The sequence below is a fragment of the Malania oleifera genome, chromosome 6, assembly GCF_029873635.1.
Source record: "Malania oleifera isolate guangnan ecotype guangnan chromosome 6, ASM2987363v1, whole genome shotgun sequence".
In the NCBI taxonomy this organism is placed as follows: domain Eukaryota; kingdom Viridiplantae; phylum Streptophyta; class Magnoliopsida; order Santalales; family Ximeniaceae; genus Malania; species Malania oleifera.
In genome coordinates, this window is record NC_080422.1 from 34,958,618 (window position 1) to 34,976,625 (window position 18,008).

The window sequence follows — 18,008 nt, forward strand, 5'->3', positions numbered from 1 at the left end:
GAGCTTTACCAAGCTGTCCATGTGCTTCAACATGCCATCCATGGCCTTCGCCATGGCCATAGATGGGTGTGGTCAGGCCATGGATGAGCATGAGGATGTCCTCAGTCATCTATGGCCCTGCCCATCATATCTCTCTAACCATGCTCTCCGTGCACTTGACCGTGCAATTCATGGCCCTTACCATGGTATCCATGCACATGGCTGAGCAATTCATGGCCCCTACCATGCTATCCATGTGCTTGGCCATGGTGATAACAGAGCAACATAAAAAATTGATTTCTAGCAAAGAAGCATCAATCAAACAACAATTACTATTTCTTTGAACTCAAAAATATGGAGAGCACAGATGCCAGCATGTAAAACACCAAAGTCCAGACCAGCTCTCTATGAAAACATACCCTTTAAGCCATGGCAAATTTAAATTACTTTTTCTTAACTGCATGGTTGTTATGTTGCTTTTGTATGGAATGATTTTTTGTACTAAGCAAGTTGTGCATTTAGTGCATTAAGTTATAATAATTGATACTGGAAATTTCATTTAAGTTGTTAGAGGTAAGGTCTCAAATCTCGATTTTGACTCAAATTTCGAAGCTCCAAAAGTACGGAAATTTCGATTTCAATTTCAATTTGAAAAAATAACAGAAATCAATAGTAAAGTATGGAATTCTTTGCCGAATTTTAGAAATGGTTAAAAAACATAATAATGTAAGTTTTAGGACTAATACATTACAAGTTAAATACATCTATGTTGTGTACAAGGTGGAAAAGTTGTAGTGTAGTATGTGTATCAAACGTATTTGAAAGATAATGGACATTAAATATATTTAGTTAATACAAATGAAATTCATAAATCATTTAAATATTATTTATTAAACAAATAATGATAGTTTAGACATGAATGGTTAAATAAAATGATGTTGTAAGTTTATTTTTCATAAAATATCAAAAGAACTCATAATAATATTGTTTCGAATAAAATAAATAAAATAAATAAAGAGGGAAATTTCACTTCACTTCTAAATCTCTCATTTGCATTCCGAGGAAATTTGTTGCATAGTTAAAATTTAGACTAGTTTTGCTAAAATTTTGAGATTTCGATAAATTTCAGATGATTCGTTGAGATTTCAACAGAAATTATGCAACACAGAAATCAACTGCCATTTCGATTTCAAGGGTGACAGAAATCAGAAATTTCAATGAAAATTTCGTCAATTTTGTGGAAATTTAAGACCCAGGTTAGAGGTAGGAGGGGCTTAGATGAAAAGAAATTAAGAACTTCCATGTCAAAATATAAAGAACACAGGAGTTTGGGACAGAAATTGAAACAAAAAAACAAAAACAGAAAAGTGACATGATGAAGCCAAGAATAGACACCTGGCAGACACTGGCAGCACTGCAGGAGCCCACTTGCTGAAAGCTGCTGCTGTCCTAATCTGTTTCCAGCATTAGGAATACCAGCAACATCACATTTTCACCTCTTAGCAATTGTGGTAAAGTGTAAACCCTAGTTCTAAAGAGAGAGATAGGGGAAGAAGGAGAGAGAAAATTCTGCAGAAAACCAAGCAAAATAAGGGAAATTCAAGGACAACCAGGAAAATTACAGAAAAATTAAGGGACATCAAAATAATTGAAGAAGCCGATTACCAAGGTTTTCATTTATTCATCTAGGGGTTTCAGGTAGAAGGGGAGTTTTTCAAGGAAAAGGAGCAGTCATTTGCATGAAATTGAATCCAAATAAGGAAGGATTTTAATCTTCTCTTGGGTTTTCATAGGTGCACATTTTTGTTGTAGTTGAAAATTTACATGTGATGGATTTGATAGTGCAAGGAAGATAGCTTGTTTTTTATGGCTTAGCCTGCATGCACATCTATTGAATTGCTACTTTTTGAAATAGCTGACACAGCATATGTGTTGTTTGTGGCAGTGATATTGTGAAATTTGAGCAAGCAAGGATTGTGTACCTTTGGTGAAAGGCCCTAAACCTATGGAGATATTTCCGCACCAAGCAACAGTTGGCCAAGTTGGAAATTCGCACTTGTTTGAGTTAGCACTACTATGTTGAAATGATGTTGAAATGTGTGCTATTTGAATGTGTTATGATGGTAACTCTAGATAAGGAGGTTGCATAAGTTTAAAATAAAGAATGTGCTCATGACAACATGATTATGCATGCGTTACTGCGTATAAAGAAATCACATCTTAAAATGGAAAAATCCCTATAATAGTGGGGTTTTTTTGGGGGGGGGGGATTAAGAATGTCTGCTGACCTTGCGGCTGCTCACCTACTTCCACAAAAATTTCATGTTTAATTGGACCACTTGCTGGGTTTTCCAAGAGATTGTTACTTTTGACATGCACTACAATTACATGTTGTTAGAAAGACGTGTTTTGTTGTTAAAATATTTAGCCCAAGAAGTTTGGAAAATGTTGCGTATAAAGTAAAGCACAATGTAGAGAGGCTGTCAATGAAAGTAAAGCCTTTTTGCTTGCATTATGAGATATATGGATGCATGCTGTGTTCTAACAAATACTCTTTTAACTGGCCTTTTACTTGTTTTCAAATGATAATTTTGTAAAACTAATTCTTCCATAGGCCCTGTGCCTACATCAGATTTTGGATGACTCCACCGCTGGACACATGCCAGAAACAAGGATGTGACGCCTTAAAGTGTTAATTGATCTAAATCTTGGCAAATGTGTTAAATTCCACAACGCACACAAGCACTCGTGTTAATAAATAAAGAGCATCAATAAAGAAAAATCAAAATAAGCTTAAGTGAAGAGCCTCAATTAATAGGAGCGGGAGAGCCACAGTAGTTGGAAGAAGACATACGGCTGCAAAATCTTAAACTCTTCACAATGTTAAATGCATTGTTGTCACAAAATCAAAGCAAGGGCGGCCAACTGAGTGGCAGCAATAAGGGAGTTGCAAATTACTAGATTATGTTAAAGCTTAATACGCATTGTTGGCCCACAACCTAACAGCTTAAGCTTTTAGGTAAAGTGGTAATCTAACATTATATCAGAGCTGGTTACCAAGAGGCCCTGGGTTCTAGTCTCGTTGCCACTTACCTGTGTTTATTATATGCTGTTTAAAAATTATTATATTCCATGGGTGTCATCTATCTTTTGTGTCTCTCCACATGCTGTTGAGCTGCAGGTGTGGGGTAGTCTTTAAATTGGTTTATACAGCAGAAATTAAAGCTTGGCCCACAACCTAACAGGCTAACAGCTTAAGCTTTTAGGTAAAGTGATAATCAGACACTACTTCAATAAATAAAGAGCATTGATAAAAAAAATAAAAATAAGCTTAAATGAAGAGCATCAATTAATAGGAGCAACAGTAGGTTGCGGTCCAACAATGTATATCAAGTTTTAACACTCCTCCGCATGTGCAGCCTAACAGCATGTGGAGAGATAAACACATGATAAATAACACCCATGATAGGGAACACAATAATTTTTTGAAAACCACACAGTAAATTTGGGCAACAAGAAAAGAACTCAGGACCTCTTGGTAAGCTGCTTTGATACCATTTAGATTACCAATTTACCTAAAAGCTTAAGCTGTTAGGTTGTAGGCCAACAATGTTATCAAGCTTTAACAAAAGCATCACAATAAAAGATAGAGATTGAGCCACCAGGAAAGAAGTTACCATTTCAGCCTTTCTGACAGTTAGAAATGGTCAATGAAGTTGATCCAAGCGAGAAATGAGTGAGAGGATCTCATCTCACTATTTCAGTGATCATCTCATTTTTTTCCTGATTCAGTTGTCAGTTGCTAAATGAGGTGATTCGTAGTCGTCATACTCTTTCCTGTTATCATTCCATTGCATGTAGCACAACAAGACCCAATCTGGTTTTCTATACTCTAGTTAAATTCCATTAATAGTTATCCCATGAGTCAACTCACAAATTGTGACACAACTCATTCTGCTGGGACAATTCTCTTCGGTGTATTTCAAGGGCGAGTTTTTTCCCCTCCTTTTTCTGGATGAACTTCCCTCTTTAAAAATAAAGGCTGGGTATAATGCGTAGGATAAACAATTTTTTCAGCTTATAGGAAAAAGCTACCCTTTAGCATTTTAGGAAACTTTTAAAAGTTACTGACTGAAGCTTTTAAAAGTTAAAAAAGCTATCCTTTAACCAACAAATTATTCTATTCCACGTCGGCCTTTAGTTTTAATCAAATATTAAAAAATTATCAAAAAATTAATTACATTTCCTAAAAAGACATCTGTTTTAGTTATTCTAAATATTTCCAGGAACCTTATGACTTTTATCTACCATAAACTTTCTCTTTCTAACAGCTCCTTTTTTGCAGGGCCAAACAATTTTAACAACAGCCATAATCAGCTCTTTTTCATTAGTTTCTTTTTAAAATCCCCTTTTAAAGGTTGACTCTTAGTGTTTGCTAAAAAGAAAAAGTTGTAAAGTTATGTGGCTAAAAAATATTTAAAATGGCTAAAATGAATATGCATTTTATAAAATATAATTAATGAGTTGATAATTGTGTAATATTCAAAAAAAAAAAAAAAACTAAGAACACCCAAGGAATAGAATAATTTGTTGAAAAAAACAAATTTAGTGTTCTGCTTTTAAAAGCTTCAAAATTTTAAATATTTTCAAGAACCTTGTAATTTTTACCAAACACTCAGCATCGACCTTTAGAAAGAAACTGATGAAAAAGAGCCCATTGTCATCATTGTAAGAAATTGTTTGGCCCTGTAAAAAAGGGCTATTAGAAAGAAAAAGGGACTACAAAAAAGGTGGTAACATGGCTACAAATATATAACTTGAATAGAATGGTCATGTTTTTTTAGGAAATATAATTCATGTGCTGATAAATTTGTTGTACTTGAAAAAAACAAAAAAAAAGAGAGAGAATAAAGACACATATGGAGTAGAAGAAAATTTGTTAGAAAAAAGAGCTTGGCTTTTAGAAGCATCAGATACACATGGAATAGATAATTTGTTAGAAAAAAGACAGCTTTTAGCTTTTAGAAGCATCAATTCGCAACTTTTAAAAGTTCCTCAAAAAAGCTAGAAGCTGGATTTTTTTTTTTTTCAAAGCTGAAAAAGTTGTTTACAACAACCTTTAAAACCAGCCTTCACTTTTTAAAAGGAGAAGCTCAACCAAAAAAGGGGGTGGGAAAACACACACTTTGTGAGTAGACTCATTTTAAATATTTTCAGGCACCACACAACTTTTTAATCAAAGACTCAGAATCGACTTTTACTTTCTAACAACACCTTTTCACAAGAGGAACTGGAAATTTTTTACAATAATCTAAATTGGCTCCTTTTAAAAGCTGAAGAAGTTGTTCATCAAACCCTTTATATCATCACTACATTTAACAAGGAGATGTTCAACTAAAAAAGAGAGGCCAAACTCATCCCAAGTGCATTCTGCTAAATTTTGAACTGATTTGTATACGATTGGTTTTTATTTTTATCATTGAATAATTATATATATACACACACATAAATACATACATACACACATACACATATACATATATATATAAAGTAGAACAAGAATCTCTCTATGGCCCCCAAAACACCAATGCTAGTTTTTGTTAATTTTAAATTACAAAAAAATTAAAATTCTAATGACCAAATTTTTTTCTATACAATCAAATAAATAAAAATATTTTTAATATAATATCCTACTATTAAATGTAGTATTAAATCATGCCCAATGCGTGATTTTTATCAAAATCCATCACTATAAGGGGAAGGCAACTCCCTACAAGAGATTTATCAAATTCATCCTCTCTAAATTCATGGAATATATTCCTATATACATATATCCTCTAAATTTTATTTACTTTTTCAAATCACTTGCTATGCTACTACAGATTATAGCTCATGATTTTTTTTTTTTAAACTAAGAAAATGGAAATTGAGATTTTTACTAAGTGAAAAATATATACAGAAATAAAGGTAATGGTCTTATTATTATCTCAATTAATTTTTTAGGGCTTGACTCTTTAAATTATAAAAAGAAAAAATTGCATTTATTACTTGACCTAAATGACAAAATAGTCAAAGGAATGATTTAGTTGATGCACTTGTCTAAATTTAGAACTTTTTCCTAATAAAAATAAATTTTTATATTAATTATGAACATATAAATACATTATTAATTTAAAATTGATATTAATCGATTTCAATTAAATTTATTTTCTATATTAAAATTTAATGATGTCTTGTGCATTGCACAAGTGTCAACTAGTCATCCTAAATTTTGAATAACTGGTGAATATTTGAAATAAAGGCTCGGCTAATCAGTTTAAAAATTCTCACTTCTAGAAAGTTTATTGACCGGCACATATTTGCGCTTGATCCCTTAAATTTGCAGTAATAATAGTTTGGAGAGTGAATTGATGAAGATTGTTGTCTCAAACTGCTAGTCTTTTAAAATTTAAGGAAAGCCCTATATTCTCGCCTTGCCAACCTTGGCTTGCCTTCTTAACGAAACACTATTCATAACTTTAAGGAACAGAACCTTTGACGTCTAAAAATATTTTGAGGTTAACCATACAAATGGTTGTTTGATGGTTAGGGTGACACTAGGGGATGATGGTTTGATGATGGTAGCAATGGAGGATTGAGATGAGACTTTGATAACAAATTGATGCATGAATGATCGGCACAAGAGAAGGATGGAAGAAAATAAAAAAAAAAACAATACGAAAATAAACACGAAATTAAAATAGAGAATAAAATTGAAGAAAAAGCTCAATTAGGGCTGAATGACAAATATTCATATTGAATAGTTGGGTAAAATGGAAGATCTAACCTCATTGGTAGGTCTCTCCCTCTATTTATAATATATGACAAGTACAACATCAATGACCATAATACCTTTACTACCTCACACATTAACATAACTCTAGCACATAATCATAATAATGCTAACTGACTAAATAACCATTAACACTCCCCCTCAGGATGGAGCATATATATCGTATGATCCTAGCTTGTTACAAATGAATTTCACACGAACACCTCCCTAGGGTTTAGTGAACAAATCAGTAAGATGAAACTTAGACTTCACATGAGTAGTTGTAATGAGCTTCTATACAAGTTTCTTCCGAATAAAGTGGCAATCAGCTTCTATGTGCTTTGTCCACTCATGAAAGACTGGGTTGGAGGCAATATGAATAGCAACTCGATTATCACACATCAAGTCCATAGGATGAGAATGTGGAAAACCTAGTTCTTTCAACATGTTCTTCAATCAAACAAGTTCACAAGTAGTGTGAGCCCTAGCTCTACACTGACCTAGTGACCACAATTTGTTTCTTACTCTTCCAAGAAACCAAATTACCACCAACCAAGGTATAGTACCCGGGAGAGGATCTTTAGTTAGAAGGTGACCCAACCCAATCTGCATCTGCATGTCCCTGAGTATAAGCGTGACCTTGATCTTGATATAAAAGATATCTCCTATGTGCACCTTTGAGATATCTCAAGATGCGAATTACTGCGTCCAAGTGACTTGTTCTCGAGGAATCAAGAAATTGACTCACGACACTTCTTGCGAAGGATAACTCTGGTTGAGTGACTATAAGATAATTCAACTTTCCAACAAGTCTCCAATATTGTCCTAGATTAGGCAACAAATCACCCATATCTAGTGCTAACTTATTAGTGGGATTCATGGGTGTATCAACACACTAGGATCCTAACAGCCCCATCTCATCTAAAAGACCAAGAACATACTTCCTTTGTGACAAGACATCTCCTGTACGAGATTTCGAAGCTTCTATACCCCAAGAAGTGCTTCAATGATCCCATGTCCTTTGTCTGAAACTTAGTCTGCAAAAAATGCTTTAGGCTTTGAATACCTTGATCATCATCACCAATAATCACAATATCATCCATATATACTATAAGCAAAATCCTTCTGGGTAGAGTATGGCAATAACATATAGAATGATGTACTGCACACCGTTGTAAGTGAAACTCAAGTACTTCACTAAAGCGACCAAACCATGCCCTTGGAGACTGTTTTAAAACATATAGTGACTTCTTGAGTTGACACACTAAGCCCGACCCCCGTTGAGCAACAAACCAAGTTGGTTGCTCCATATAGACTTCCTCCTAAAGATTACCATGTAAGAAAGCATTCTTCACATCTAATTGGTGTAGAGGCTAGTGATAGATGGTGGCTAAGGAGATGAAAAAACGTAGTCAAGCGAGTTTGTCTATAGGGGAGAATGTGTCTGAATAGTCTAGGCCATATACCCCCTAATTATATCCCTTAGCAACAAGGTGGGACTTCAATTGAGCTAGGAAACCATTTGGACTAACCTTCAAGAATACACCCAACAACAACCAACCACAAACTTATCAGGAGGAAGACGTACCAAGTCCCAAGTATCATTATCCTGTAGAGCATGCATCTCTTCTATCATTGCATCCCTCTACCCAGAATGGGATAGGACCTTAGAAATAGATTTTGACAAAGCAATAGAAGACAAAGTAGTAACAAAACAACAATATGAGGATGACAAGAATCATAACAAACAAAATTTGAGATTGAATGTTGGGCACAACTACGTTTACCTTTTCGAACAATAATGGGTGGATCAACATCTTGTGAAATAGGATCATTTGACAGGGGAACTACAGGCATAAAAGTGGAAGATGGAGGAGGCTCTCCTCCCTTGAGTCTCTATGTATATACCTGCAAATTGGGATGATCCAAGCGATAAGAAGGACTCAAACTGGATGAAGATGTTGGAGGGTTGGATGCAGATATTAGGTTAGGATCTAGAAGGCAAGGTAGAGGAAGGGACTCATTAAGGCCAACAAAAATCAAGGAATCAGAGTAGTATGGTGTAGACTCAAAAAAGGTGACAATAGTAGAGATAAAGAATCAATGGAAAGTGGGGTATAACATTGATATTCTTTTTTAGTATAGGAATACCCTAGAAAAATACATTTGATAGCATGAGGATTTAACATATCTGTTTGGGAAGGGAAAACAAAGGAGCCTTAAGGAAGAAAACTGGATATGGGATTTTACCACCAAGGATAGGAAATGGCATTTTATAAATAAGAGAGCAAGCAGTGAGCACAACATCACTCCAAAAAACATTGGGGACATTCATTTGATACAATAGGGTACGAATAACTTTGAGAATATGTCTATTTTTATGTTTTACAACTCCATTTTGTTATGGAGTGTGGGCACAAGATGGCTGATGGATGGTACCAGAATTAGTCATATAGGTACTGAATCGGGTACTGAAGTACTACTTAGCATTATCATGAAGTATCTGGACTAGCATATCAAATTGAGTCTTTATTTGGGAATAGATGGCACACAAGATATTATACAACTCAGAACGATCTTTCATTAAATACAACCAAAAGTCAGACGACCAAGGCGACAATGGATTTGAAGCAGTGTAGCACTGGCTAGCAGGCAATGGGAGAAGAGAGCAATTCAAAGTAGTAGAGTCCATCAGCCTCACATCCTGTACCAATTGTCTTCCTCATCTTGAGATATTGAATAACCATAGAATCAAGAAAGAAGGTTATAGAACAATTAAGTGCCTTTTTAAGATTACTAACAAACATAAAACTGAAAGGGGATTTAGGAATGTATTCAACAAAAGAAAAAGAGATGGAGGAAGTAGGATTTACTATTCATATCCCTTTAAATATAGTTGTCGATCCATCAACAAGAGTAACTTGAGGTAGATTTTTAGGATACCAAAGGGCAGAAAAGAAGTTGGTTACACTTGTCATATGGTCAATAGCAATAGAGTAAATAATTCCAAGACTAGTGGGAGAGATACCAAATGACATACAAATTGTAGGATTATCCTTTCGAACAAGCAATGTCATGAGATGCTTGTTGTGATGTTGATATTGTAGGAAACTTGAATACTCTTCCTCCGAGATAGTTATATTATGCTGTTCACTTGAATGAATGCCTGACAATGGAAACACACTTTTGGAATTTGAGGTTGCAATTCCAACATACACACAACTTCAATACAGCAGCAAACAAATGCTCTTGGAATTCCAAAAATGACCTTCTCGACCAACCAAAACAACCACAAGTGAACTTCCAGATCAACTGAACCAAACACAAATGAATCAACTGCTTATTCGACCATGAATAAGTCGCCACCAACTGGACATAGCACTGCCACAACCTCACAAAATCAATGTATAAATGCCGCTACTGCTCTAAGAGACTTAGACACAGCCCAAAGAAACCAACATACAGCTCCAACAGTACCAAACAGCGTCTATACAGTAGAAAATATAAAGTACACAGCAAACAACATCCTCTTGGAATTTGTGGACACCATCCCAACACACAACATTCGACAATTGGAGCAAACCAAAAGCAGACAATGAACAAAAAAGATAAAAACGAATCAAGAACACAGCAATACCACTGTTTCAGGCCTCACTGAAGTCTATAATTAATGACCAACAGCTTCAGGCATTAGAACACAATCATTCCTGGAATGCCACACATGAGCAACTGAAAAAAGGTGATACATTTGGACAAAAAAGATGACAAACAACTTGGCATTATGGTTTGGGGAAGGATTCAAGACATTTGGGAGGAAATTGGAGCAAATTGGAGACACAATGTGTCTCATGCGCCGGCACATGGGGACGGCACTGCCAGCTTTCAGCTGTCACATTCTTTGAGGGCTGGCAGATCGGCATGTTCTGTGGCTTGCTATGTGGTTAGTTTTGAAAAACATGAGGTATTTCTTGAGGTATTGAAGAGGACACCAGCGTCCAGGATTTTTCCAGCGTCTGCAGGTTTTTCCAGCAACTGCTGAACCTGCTCCTGGACTTTGGTGATGCTGATGACCCTTCTAGAGCAACAGGTTGTGTAGTATTATGATGCTTAGGGTTTGATTTAGTGGTGGTCAAGCAATTAGGGTTTAGCTTTGATCTTGCTCTGATACCATGTTGAATAATTGGGTAAAATGGAATACCTAACCTCAATGATAGGTCTCCCCCTCCATTTATAATATATGTCAAGTACAATGCCAATGACCATAATACCCTTACTAACTCACACTTAATAATAATAATAATAATAATAATAATAATAATAATAGTGCTAAATGACTAAATAACCATTAACAATTCCTAATGTCTCTCATGGTTGCACACCAAGCCTTTTGTTGTACAGTTAGAGATGGAGGGAAGGAAATATGAGAAAAAGAGATGAAAAGAAGAAAAAAGCAAGAGAATGGAGGTGGAAGTTTTTCCTCCCAGAAAATAAATTTTCTCCTGTGTGTGTGTGTGCATGCGTGCGTGCGTGTCTCATGACATTGAGTCCCATGCAAGTTCAGGTGCTGTACTCGCTTATTGTTATTCTCCATCATTGTAAACACATACTCTAGGGTGACATATCAAGGTATCAGAATGGTGCATCATCTTGCACCCTCAAATTAAGGGCACTACTTTTCAGTTTTCAAATATTTAAAAACATAATATCAGCATATCTGGTTATTGACATCTCTTTTTCAGTCCTATAGGTTATAAGCCACTCTTTTAAGCCATTTGTAATTGTTCAATAAAGCACTCTACCCATAAAAAAATATTATATTAAATGGGATTCAAATTTTCAAGCAAGCACCTCTTTAAAAAGTTTGAATAGATGACTGAAGCACATTTACCATACAATGCTAATTAACATCTAACATTATATTCTAAAAAAGTCTAAATTAACAGTCATAAAATGTTCCTTAATCCAGGTGATAAAAATTGAATAATTTTTATTAATTCATGAACTGATCTCGGTAAAACAAGAATAGAATAAAACCTGAATATTGTGAGTACAAAGAATACGTGTTTGCTTGTCCATAAGAGGTCCTAGAATGGCATTATTTAAAATCCACCAAGCAACTTGTGCATCAACCGCACTGAGGATATCATCAAGAATAAATATCTCTGAGCCATGATATATAGCCCTGCTAATATCAGAAAAAGTGGTATAGACCAAGAATATATTAGATTCAGACTATTTGATACATCATAAAGCTGTCAAAATTTGGGTAAGAACATTTATATTACCTTGCCAAAGCAAGACGAGCTCTTTGCCCACCTGATAAGTTGAGACCTTTTTCTCCAATATAAGCCATGTCACCTCCAACCATTCGTGAAATATCAATATCTAATGCACATGCTCGCAATACATCTGAGTACCTGCTTGAAGTAGAAAAAGAATCCACAAATAAAAACTTAGAAGTCAACAGTGAGAAAGATGATCTCCCTCTCCCCCTTTCTCTCTCTCACACACGCGTGCGTGCGTGCACATCCACAGGGATAGGGGAGAGAACAATCTATTCAACATAAAGTGGGGAGATAAAGCCTCACACAAAATGAGAATGTGAACAAGAATAAAAGCATTAGATAGTACAAAAAGATGTAGTCAATGGCTATAAATTACATGTGGAATAGAAAATAAGTGTGGCTACAGGTGAAATGAATAGAGAACCATTGTGACTATAATTATCAACAAGATTTATTTTGTAGGTGGAGTTACACCTCTGCACATTATAGTCCTTTCCAAATAAGATATTATCACGTACTGTTCCTGACTGGATCCATGGAACCTACAAGAAGCAAAGGCCTGCATAAGAAAGTTTTGTTGCATGAGAGTGTTATACTGTAGCAAACCCATGCTGTATGAGAACCTGTGGTACATATGTTGTTGACCCACTTGAAAAAATTGTCCCATTGAGAAGCCGTGTTTCTCCAAGAATTGAATTTAACAAGGATGATTTACCTGAACCAACCTGAAAGCAAGTAGTTAGCTAGGAGATGGATGCAACAATGGAAGAGGAACCACAATTTTTAAAGAAAACATAAATAATATCAGACATTTGAATTCCCTGGGTGAACTATTAACTTCCTTTAGTGGAAATGGACATAGGCTTGGAATAGCCCAACCCCTATAAAAGAGCGTGCATCTCTGTTGCTGTACTCTTATAGATGGAGGAGAGAAGAAGAGAAGAAGAGGAGAAGAGAAGAGGAGAAGAAGATAAAAATAGACGAAAAGACTGAGTGGCCGTTTCCTACAATCTACCTACAGTTTCAGGTCTTCCCTCTATATATTATTAATAATAATAAAGTTGTAAGGAAAAAAATACCCCCACTAAGACAACCTAATCATTAAAATACCACTTTTTTTTTTTTCTCACACTCCCCCTCAAGCTGAAGGTGTATATCACCTAACCCCAGCTTGTAACAAACACTAGACAAAGCAGGCTTAAATAAAGGAAGAAAAGAAGAGAGAGAAGAGAAGAGGAGAGAGAGAAAAAAGAGAGGAAAAACCTCAGCGAGAGGCCGAGAGTTTCCTGAACTCTATGTACAGATTCAGGTCAGCACTCTAACATATTATTAATAATCATGGTCTTAATTTTCCACGAAATTGTCGAAATTTCCTTTGTTTCCTGTTTTTTTCACTCTCTAAATCGAAATAGCAGTCCATTTCCGTCCGATATAATTTCTGTCGAAATTTCAACGTATCATCCAAAATTTACCAAAATCCCAAAATTTTAACGAAACTTGAAGAAATTTTAACTATAGAATGAAATTTCCTTGGAATTCAAATGAGATATTTAGGAGCAAAGTGAAATTTCTCTCTTAATATATTTTATTTTTTATTGAGATAAAAAGATTGTTATGAGGGCTTTCAAAATTATATGAAAAAATGAACTTACAACAACATTTTCTCTAAATTAATGTCTAAATTATCATTATTTGTATAATAAATAATATTTAAATGACTTATGAATTTCATTTGTATTAACTGAATATATTTAATCCATATTATCTTACATATGTTTGATACACATATTATATTACAACTTTTCCACCTCATACACAACATATATGAATTTAACTTGCAATATATTAGTCCTAAAACTTACATTATTATGTCTATTAACCATTTCTAAAGTTTCATAAAAAAATTCCATGCTTTAATACTAATTTCCATTATTTTTTCAAATCGAAATTGAAATTGACATCGAAATCAAAATTTCCATCAAAATTGACATTCTTTTGGAGCTTTGAAATTTGAATCGAAATCGAAATTTAAAACAGATTTTCACAAGATCAGTATCTAATGACCCCCTTCCAAAGAAAAGATGGAACACTTTCCAAAACTTTAAATCCAGCACATGACAAGTAATGATGATTTTTTAGAGATTTAACAATTGTAGACGCATTTTGAGCATGATAAAGATCAACGAGCACACATTTTCCAGCACAATGAGAAAATGCATTAACCGTAGGAGCTCCACAGAGAAAAAAGGCAATCATAGATACAATTGGGTAATCATATAGAATAGAGTATAATATTCAGCCATTAACAGCGAAAAGGGGCTACAACAACAACGCTAAGAATTATAAGATAACAAGCAACTAAAACAGCATCTTCCCAAAACTCATTTGGAACATCCATAAGCATCATTAAAGCGTTCTGCTGTTTTAAATTCATTTTTATTTTATTCAGCTACTCCATTTTGTCAAAAAGTATTAAGCATTTTGTCCAGGTGGGAACTTGGACATAACACTATAAATTATTGTCAAAACACCATCATAATAACTGAACAAAATTTTGCATAACTATGAAAAAAAAAAAAAAAAACCAGAGGGAAATACTGTTGCCTCTAAAGCAATAATGAACAAATAAAATTCAAAAAATTTTAAGCACATATCCGACCTCTCCAATAATAACAACAAAAGAACCCTTTGGAAGGCCTAGATTCACATGATTCAGCACCAATTTCTGCCCCTCTTCTTCGCTGCTTGACCAAGCACAACATGCATTGCGGATGACAATAGCAGTATCTTCAGAAGTCAAGTCAGATTTGTCGATTGAGAAAGATGACGAGTGGGGCTCAGCAGTCATTTCCAGCTCACGTTTATGCTCAGAACAGGAAAGAAACCTGCTCAATCTCCTGATAGATATAATGGCCTGGAATAAAGCATAGAATAGATGTAAAGATGTAGCATTTATATCAATAGATAAATACAATTAGACAATAGATTTTTAACAAGTACAAAACATGCATAACTCACATCGATCAATCCATTAATGACCCAGGGAAATGAATTTAGAGGAGAGATCAAAGTATTAAACAGAGCAAGACAAGTAAAAACCTGCAAATCAAGTTTCCAAAGAGAAGTCATTCCTTATAACAATCACATCATTCTTGAGAATATAAAAAAAAAAAAAAATAGTAGAAAAAAGTGTCTTGAGAGCTTCACATCTAAAAACCATACCATTGCAGCATCAAGTTGGTGCCCCATCAATGCAAAAAGCCCAAAAGTGAACAAAGAGAACAATGTTGGTGTTGTTGCCCAAAAAAATACACACCATGCATCCAAATACTTTCGTGTCTATCATAAAAAGCACACATTAGGATTGACAAATTATTCAAGTACTCAGTGAGAAGGTAGAAGATCTTATATACTTGCTACAGAAGAAAAATTGAAGAATTTAGAAAGCAAACAATCATACAGAGAGGTGTGACACTTCTAAGGATCTTGTTTCCATCAACCAACTAGTGAAGAGGGTCTCCCAACCATACATCTTCAATGTGCGAATATAAGTCAGAAGTTCTCCAGTTCTTCTAATTCTGCGGACAAGCACAGCTGTTAGTGCAGATAAGTCCTTCTAGTTTAAAAATGCTCTACTTGCTACTAATATTATTATTGTCACAATAGTGGTTATTTTGGCTTCTACTGCTCTCATAGAGATTTTCATTTGGTGCAACAACATGAATCAAGTTTGTATTCTTTGTCAAATGCTCAAACTCAGTCAAAGAAAAAGCTTGAAAAGTACTTGCACGAACTCTATCAACGACTCTTTCAGCACTGTGGTATGCTCTTTCAGCATTTAGAATATGGTTCCCACTTGATCATTATGTCCAAAGCCTTTTTTGTTTAGACTAGTGACATGTCAGATTACGTATTTGATATTCTTCCCCCACATCCAAATCAACAACAATATTTAATCATGCTATATTTATGAGCATAATATAGTAAAATTCAAAAATAAAATGAACAAAGAGTATCATTGGACAGTAGGGGATAAGGTTGATGCAAATACTGTTTGGAATAAAATGGAAAATTCTATCATAAGGATATTCTTCAAACTGCCATTTAGTTCTCCCCAAAAACAACCTGCTTTTTTTTTTTTTTTTTTAAACCTATGTGAACGAGGTTTTAGGTGAGTCTAAGGGAAGATACTTGGGCAGTAAAGAAAGCTGGTAGTGGATCAAGAAGTCCAACAGGTTGTTATGATAAAAAGAAATTGGTATAAAATATGGAAAAATTGTAGAAATATAGAAAACCATGAAAAATATAAAGATGCGAGAAAAAGTGAAAAAAAGACTATCAATGAAGCTAAACATAGAGCTTATGATACTTTATATACTAAACTAGATACAAAAGAAGGAGAAAAAGACATTTATAGACTTGCTAGAGCTAGAGAAAACAAATGCAAAGATTTAGGTAATGTAAAATGTATAAAGGATGAGAATGATAATGTCTTATTTAGAGAAGAAGACATAAAAGATAGGTGGTGGATATGAAAATCAAAATGAAAGATTGAACTTGGAAGTGACAATGAAGAAAAGATTAAAAATAGGAGATTTATTTGCAAAATTAGAGTCCTTGAAGTTAAGATGGCATTAAAAAAAGATGAAAAGTGGGAAATCTATGGGACCAGATAAAATACCAAATTGAAGTTTGGAAATGTTTAGGGGATAAAGGAGTTATTTGGTTAACTAATCTATTCAATAATATAATAAAAACCAAGAAAATTCCAGAAGAATGGAGGAAAATTACATTAGCACCTTTGTATAAAAACAAAGGCGATATTTAAAACTGCAATAACTAGCACGGAATTAAGATTATGAATGAAACTATGAAATTATGGGAAAGGCTGAAAGGGTAAATGAATATAGAATAAGATTAGAAATGACAATTTCAAAAAATCAATTTGGTTTTCTGCATGGGAGAAGCTATTTATCTTTTAAGAAATTTAATGGGAAAGTTTAGGGATAATAAGAATAACTTGCATATGGTTTTTATTGACCTAAAGAAAGCTTATGATAGAGTACCTAAGGTTCTTTGGGGGTATTAGAAAAGAAGGGATTTTGCAGTAGATATACGGATGTCATTAAGGATATGTATGATACGATAGTGACTAACTGGCATTAGGATTGTAGGAGAAGATTCTAGAGAGTTTTCAATCACAACACGTATACATCAAGATTCTACTTTGAGTCTTGTATCTTTTTATTTTAGTAATTGATGAAATTACTAGGAAAATCCAAAATGAGATCCATTGGTTCACATTGCTTGCAGATGATATCGAGTTGATTGATGATAGTAGGAGCAAAGTGGAATCTAAACTAGAACTTTGGAGAGCCACATTAGAGTCTAAAGGGTTTAGGATAAGTAGGAATAAGATAGAATATATGACATGTAATTTCAGTAATGTAAGGAGTAGCAATAGAGAGAAGATTAAACTGGATAATCAAGAGATTAATAGCACTGATAAATTTAGATATCTTGGATCTATTATACAAGGTGAAGGGGAGATTCAAGAAGATGTAGTACATAAAATTAATACATGTTGGGTAAAATGGAGGGGTGCATCAAGTGTGTTGTGTAATTGTAGAACACACTTAAAATTAAAAGGAAAGTTTTATAAGACGGCTATAAGGCCAGCTATGCTTTATGGTTCAGAAGGCTAGACAACTAAGAAACAACATGCATAGAAAATTAAAGTAGACGCGTATGTTAAGGTGGATGAGCGGTTTAACTTTAAAAGATAAAATATGAAATGAACATACACACAATAATTTAGGCATAGCACCAGTTCAAAACAAGATAAGGGAGGAGCAAGTTAGCTAGTTTGGGTATTTGAAACGTAGGCCTAGAATCCTAGTAGAGCACCTGTGAGGAGGAGTGAGTTAGTCATG

The 18,008-nt window shown here is 34.4% G+C and overlaps 1 protein-coding gene across 4 annotated transcripts in view; it reads right to left on the minus strand.

The window, feature by feature from the left end:
• The window catches only part of LOC131158198 (ABC transporter C family member 13), a 230,507-nt gene that overhangs the window by 75,845 nt on the left and 136,654 nt on the right, over positions 1-18,008 (minus strand). For all 4 annotated transcript variants that reach the window (XM_058112888.1, XM_058112887.1, XM_058112886.1 and 1 more), the window contains 8 exons: positions 15,536-15,653; positions 15,298-15,414; positions 15,094-15,174; positions 14,735-14,989; positions 12,699-12,800; positions 12,550-12,617; positions 12,076-12,207; positions 11,825-11,972 (listed from right to left, as the gene is read on the minus strand). In XM_058112888.1, the coding sequence (XP_057968871.1) occupies positions 11,825-11,972; positions 12,076-12,207; positions 12,550-12,617; positions 12,699-12,800; positions 14,735-14,989; positions 15,094-15,174; positions 15,298-15,414; positions 15,536-15,653 (1,021 nt within the window). The remainder of the gene's footprint in view (positions 1-11,824; positions 11,973-12,075; positions 12,208-12,549; positions 12,618-12,698; positions 12,801-14,734; positions 14,990-15,093; positions 15,175-15,297; positions 15,415-15,535; positions 15,654-18,008) is intronic.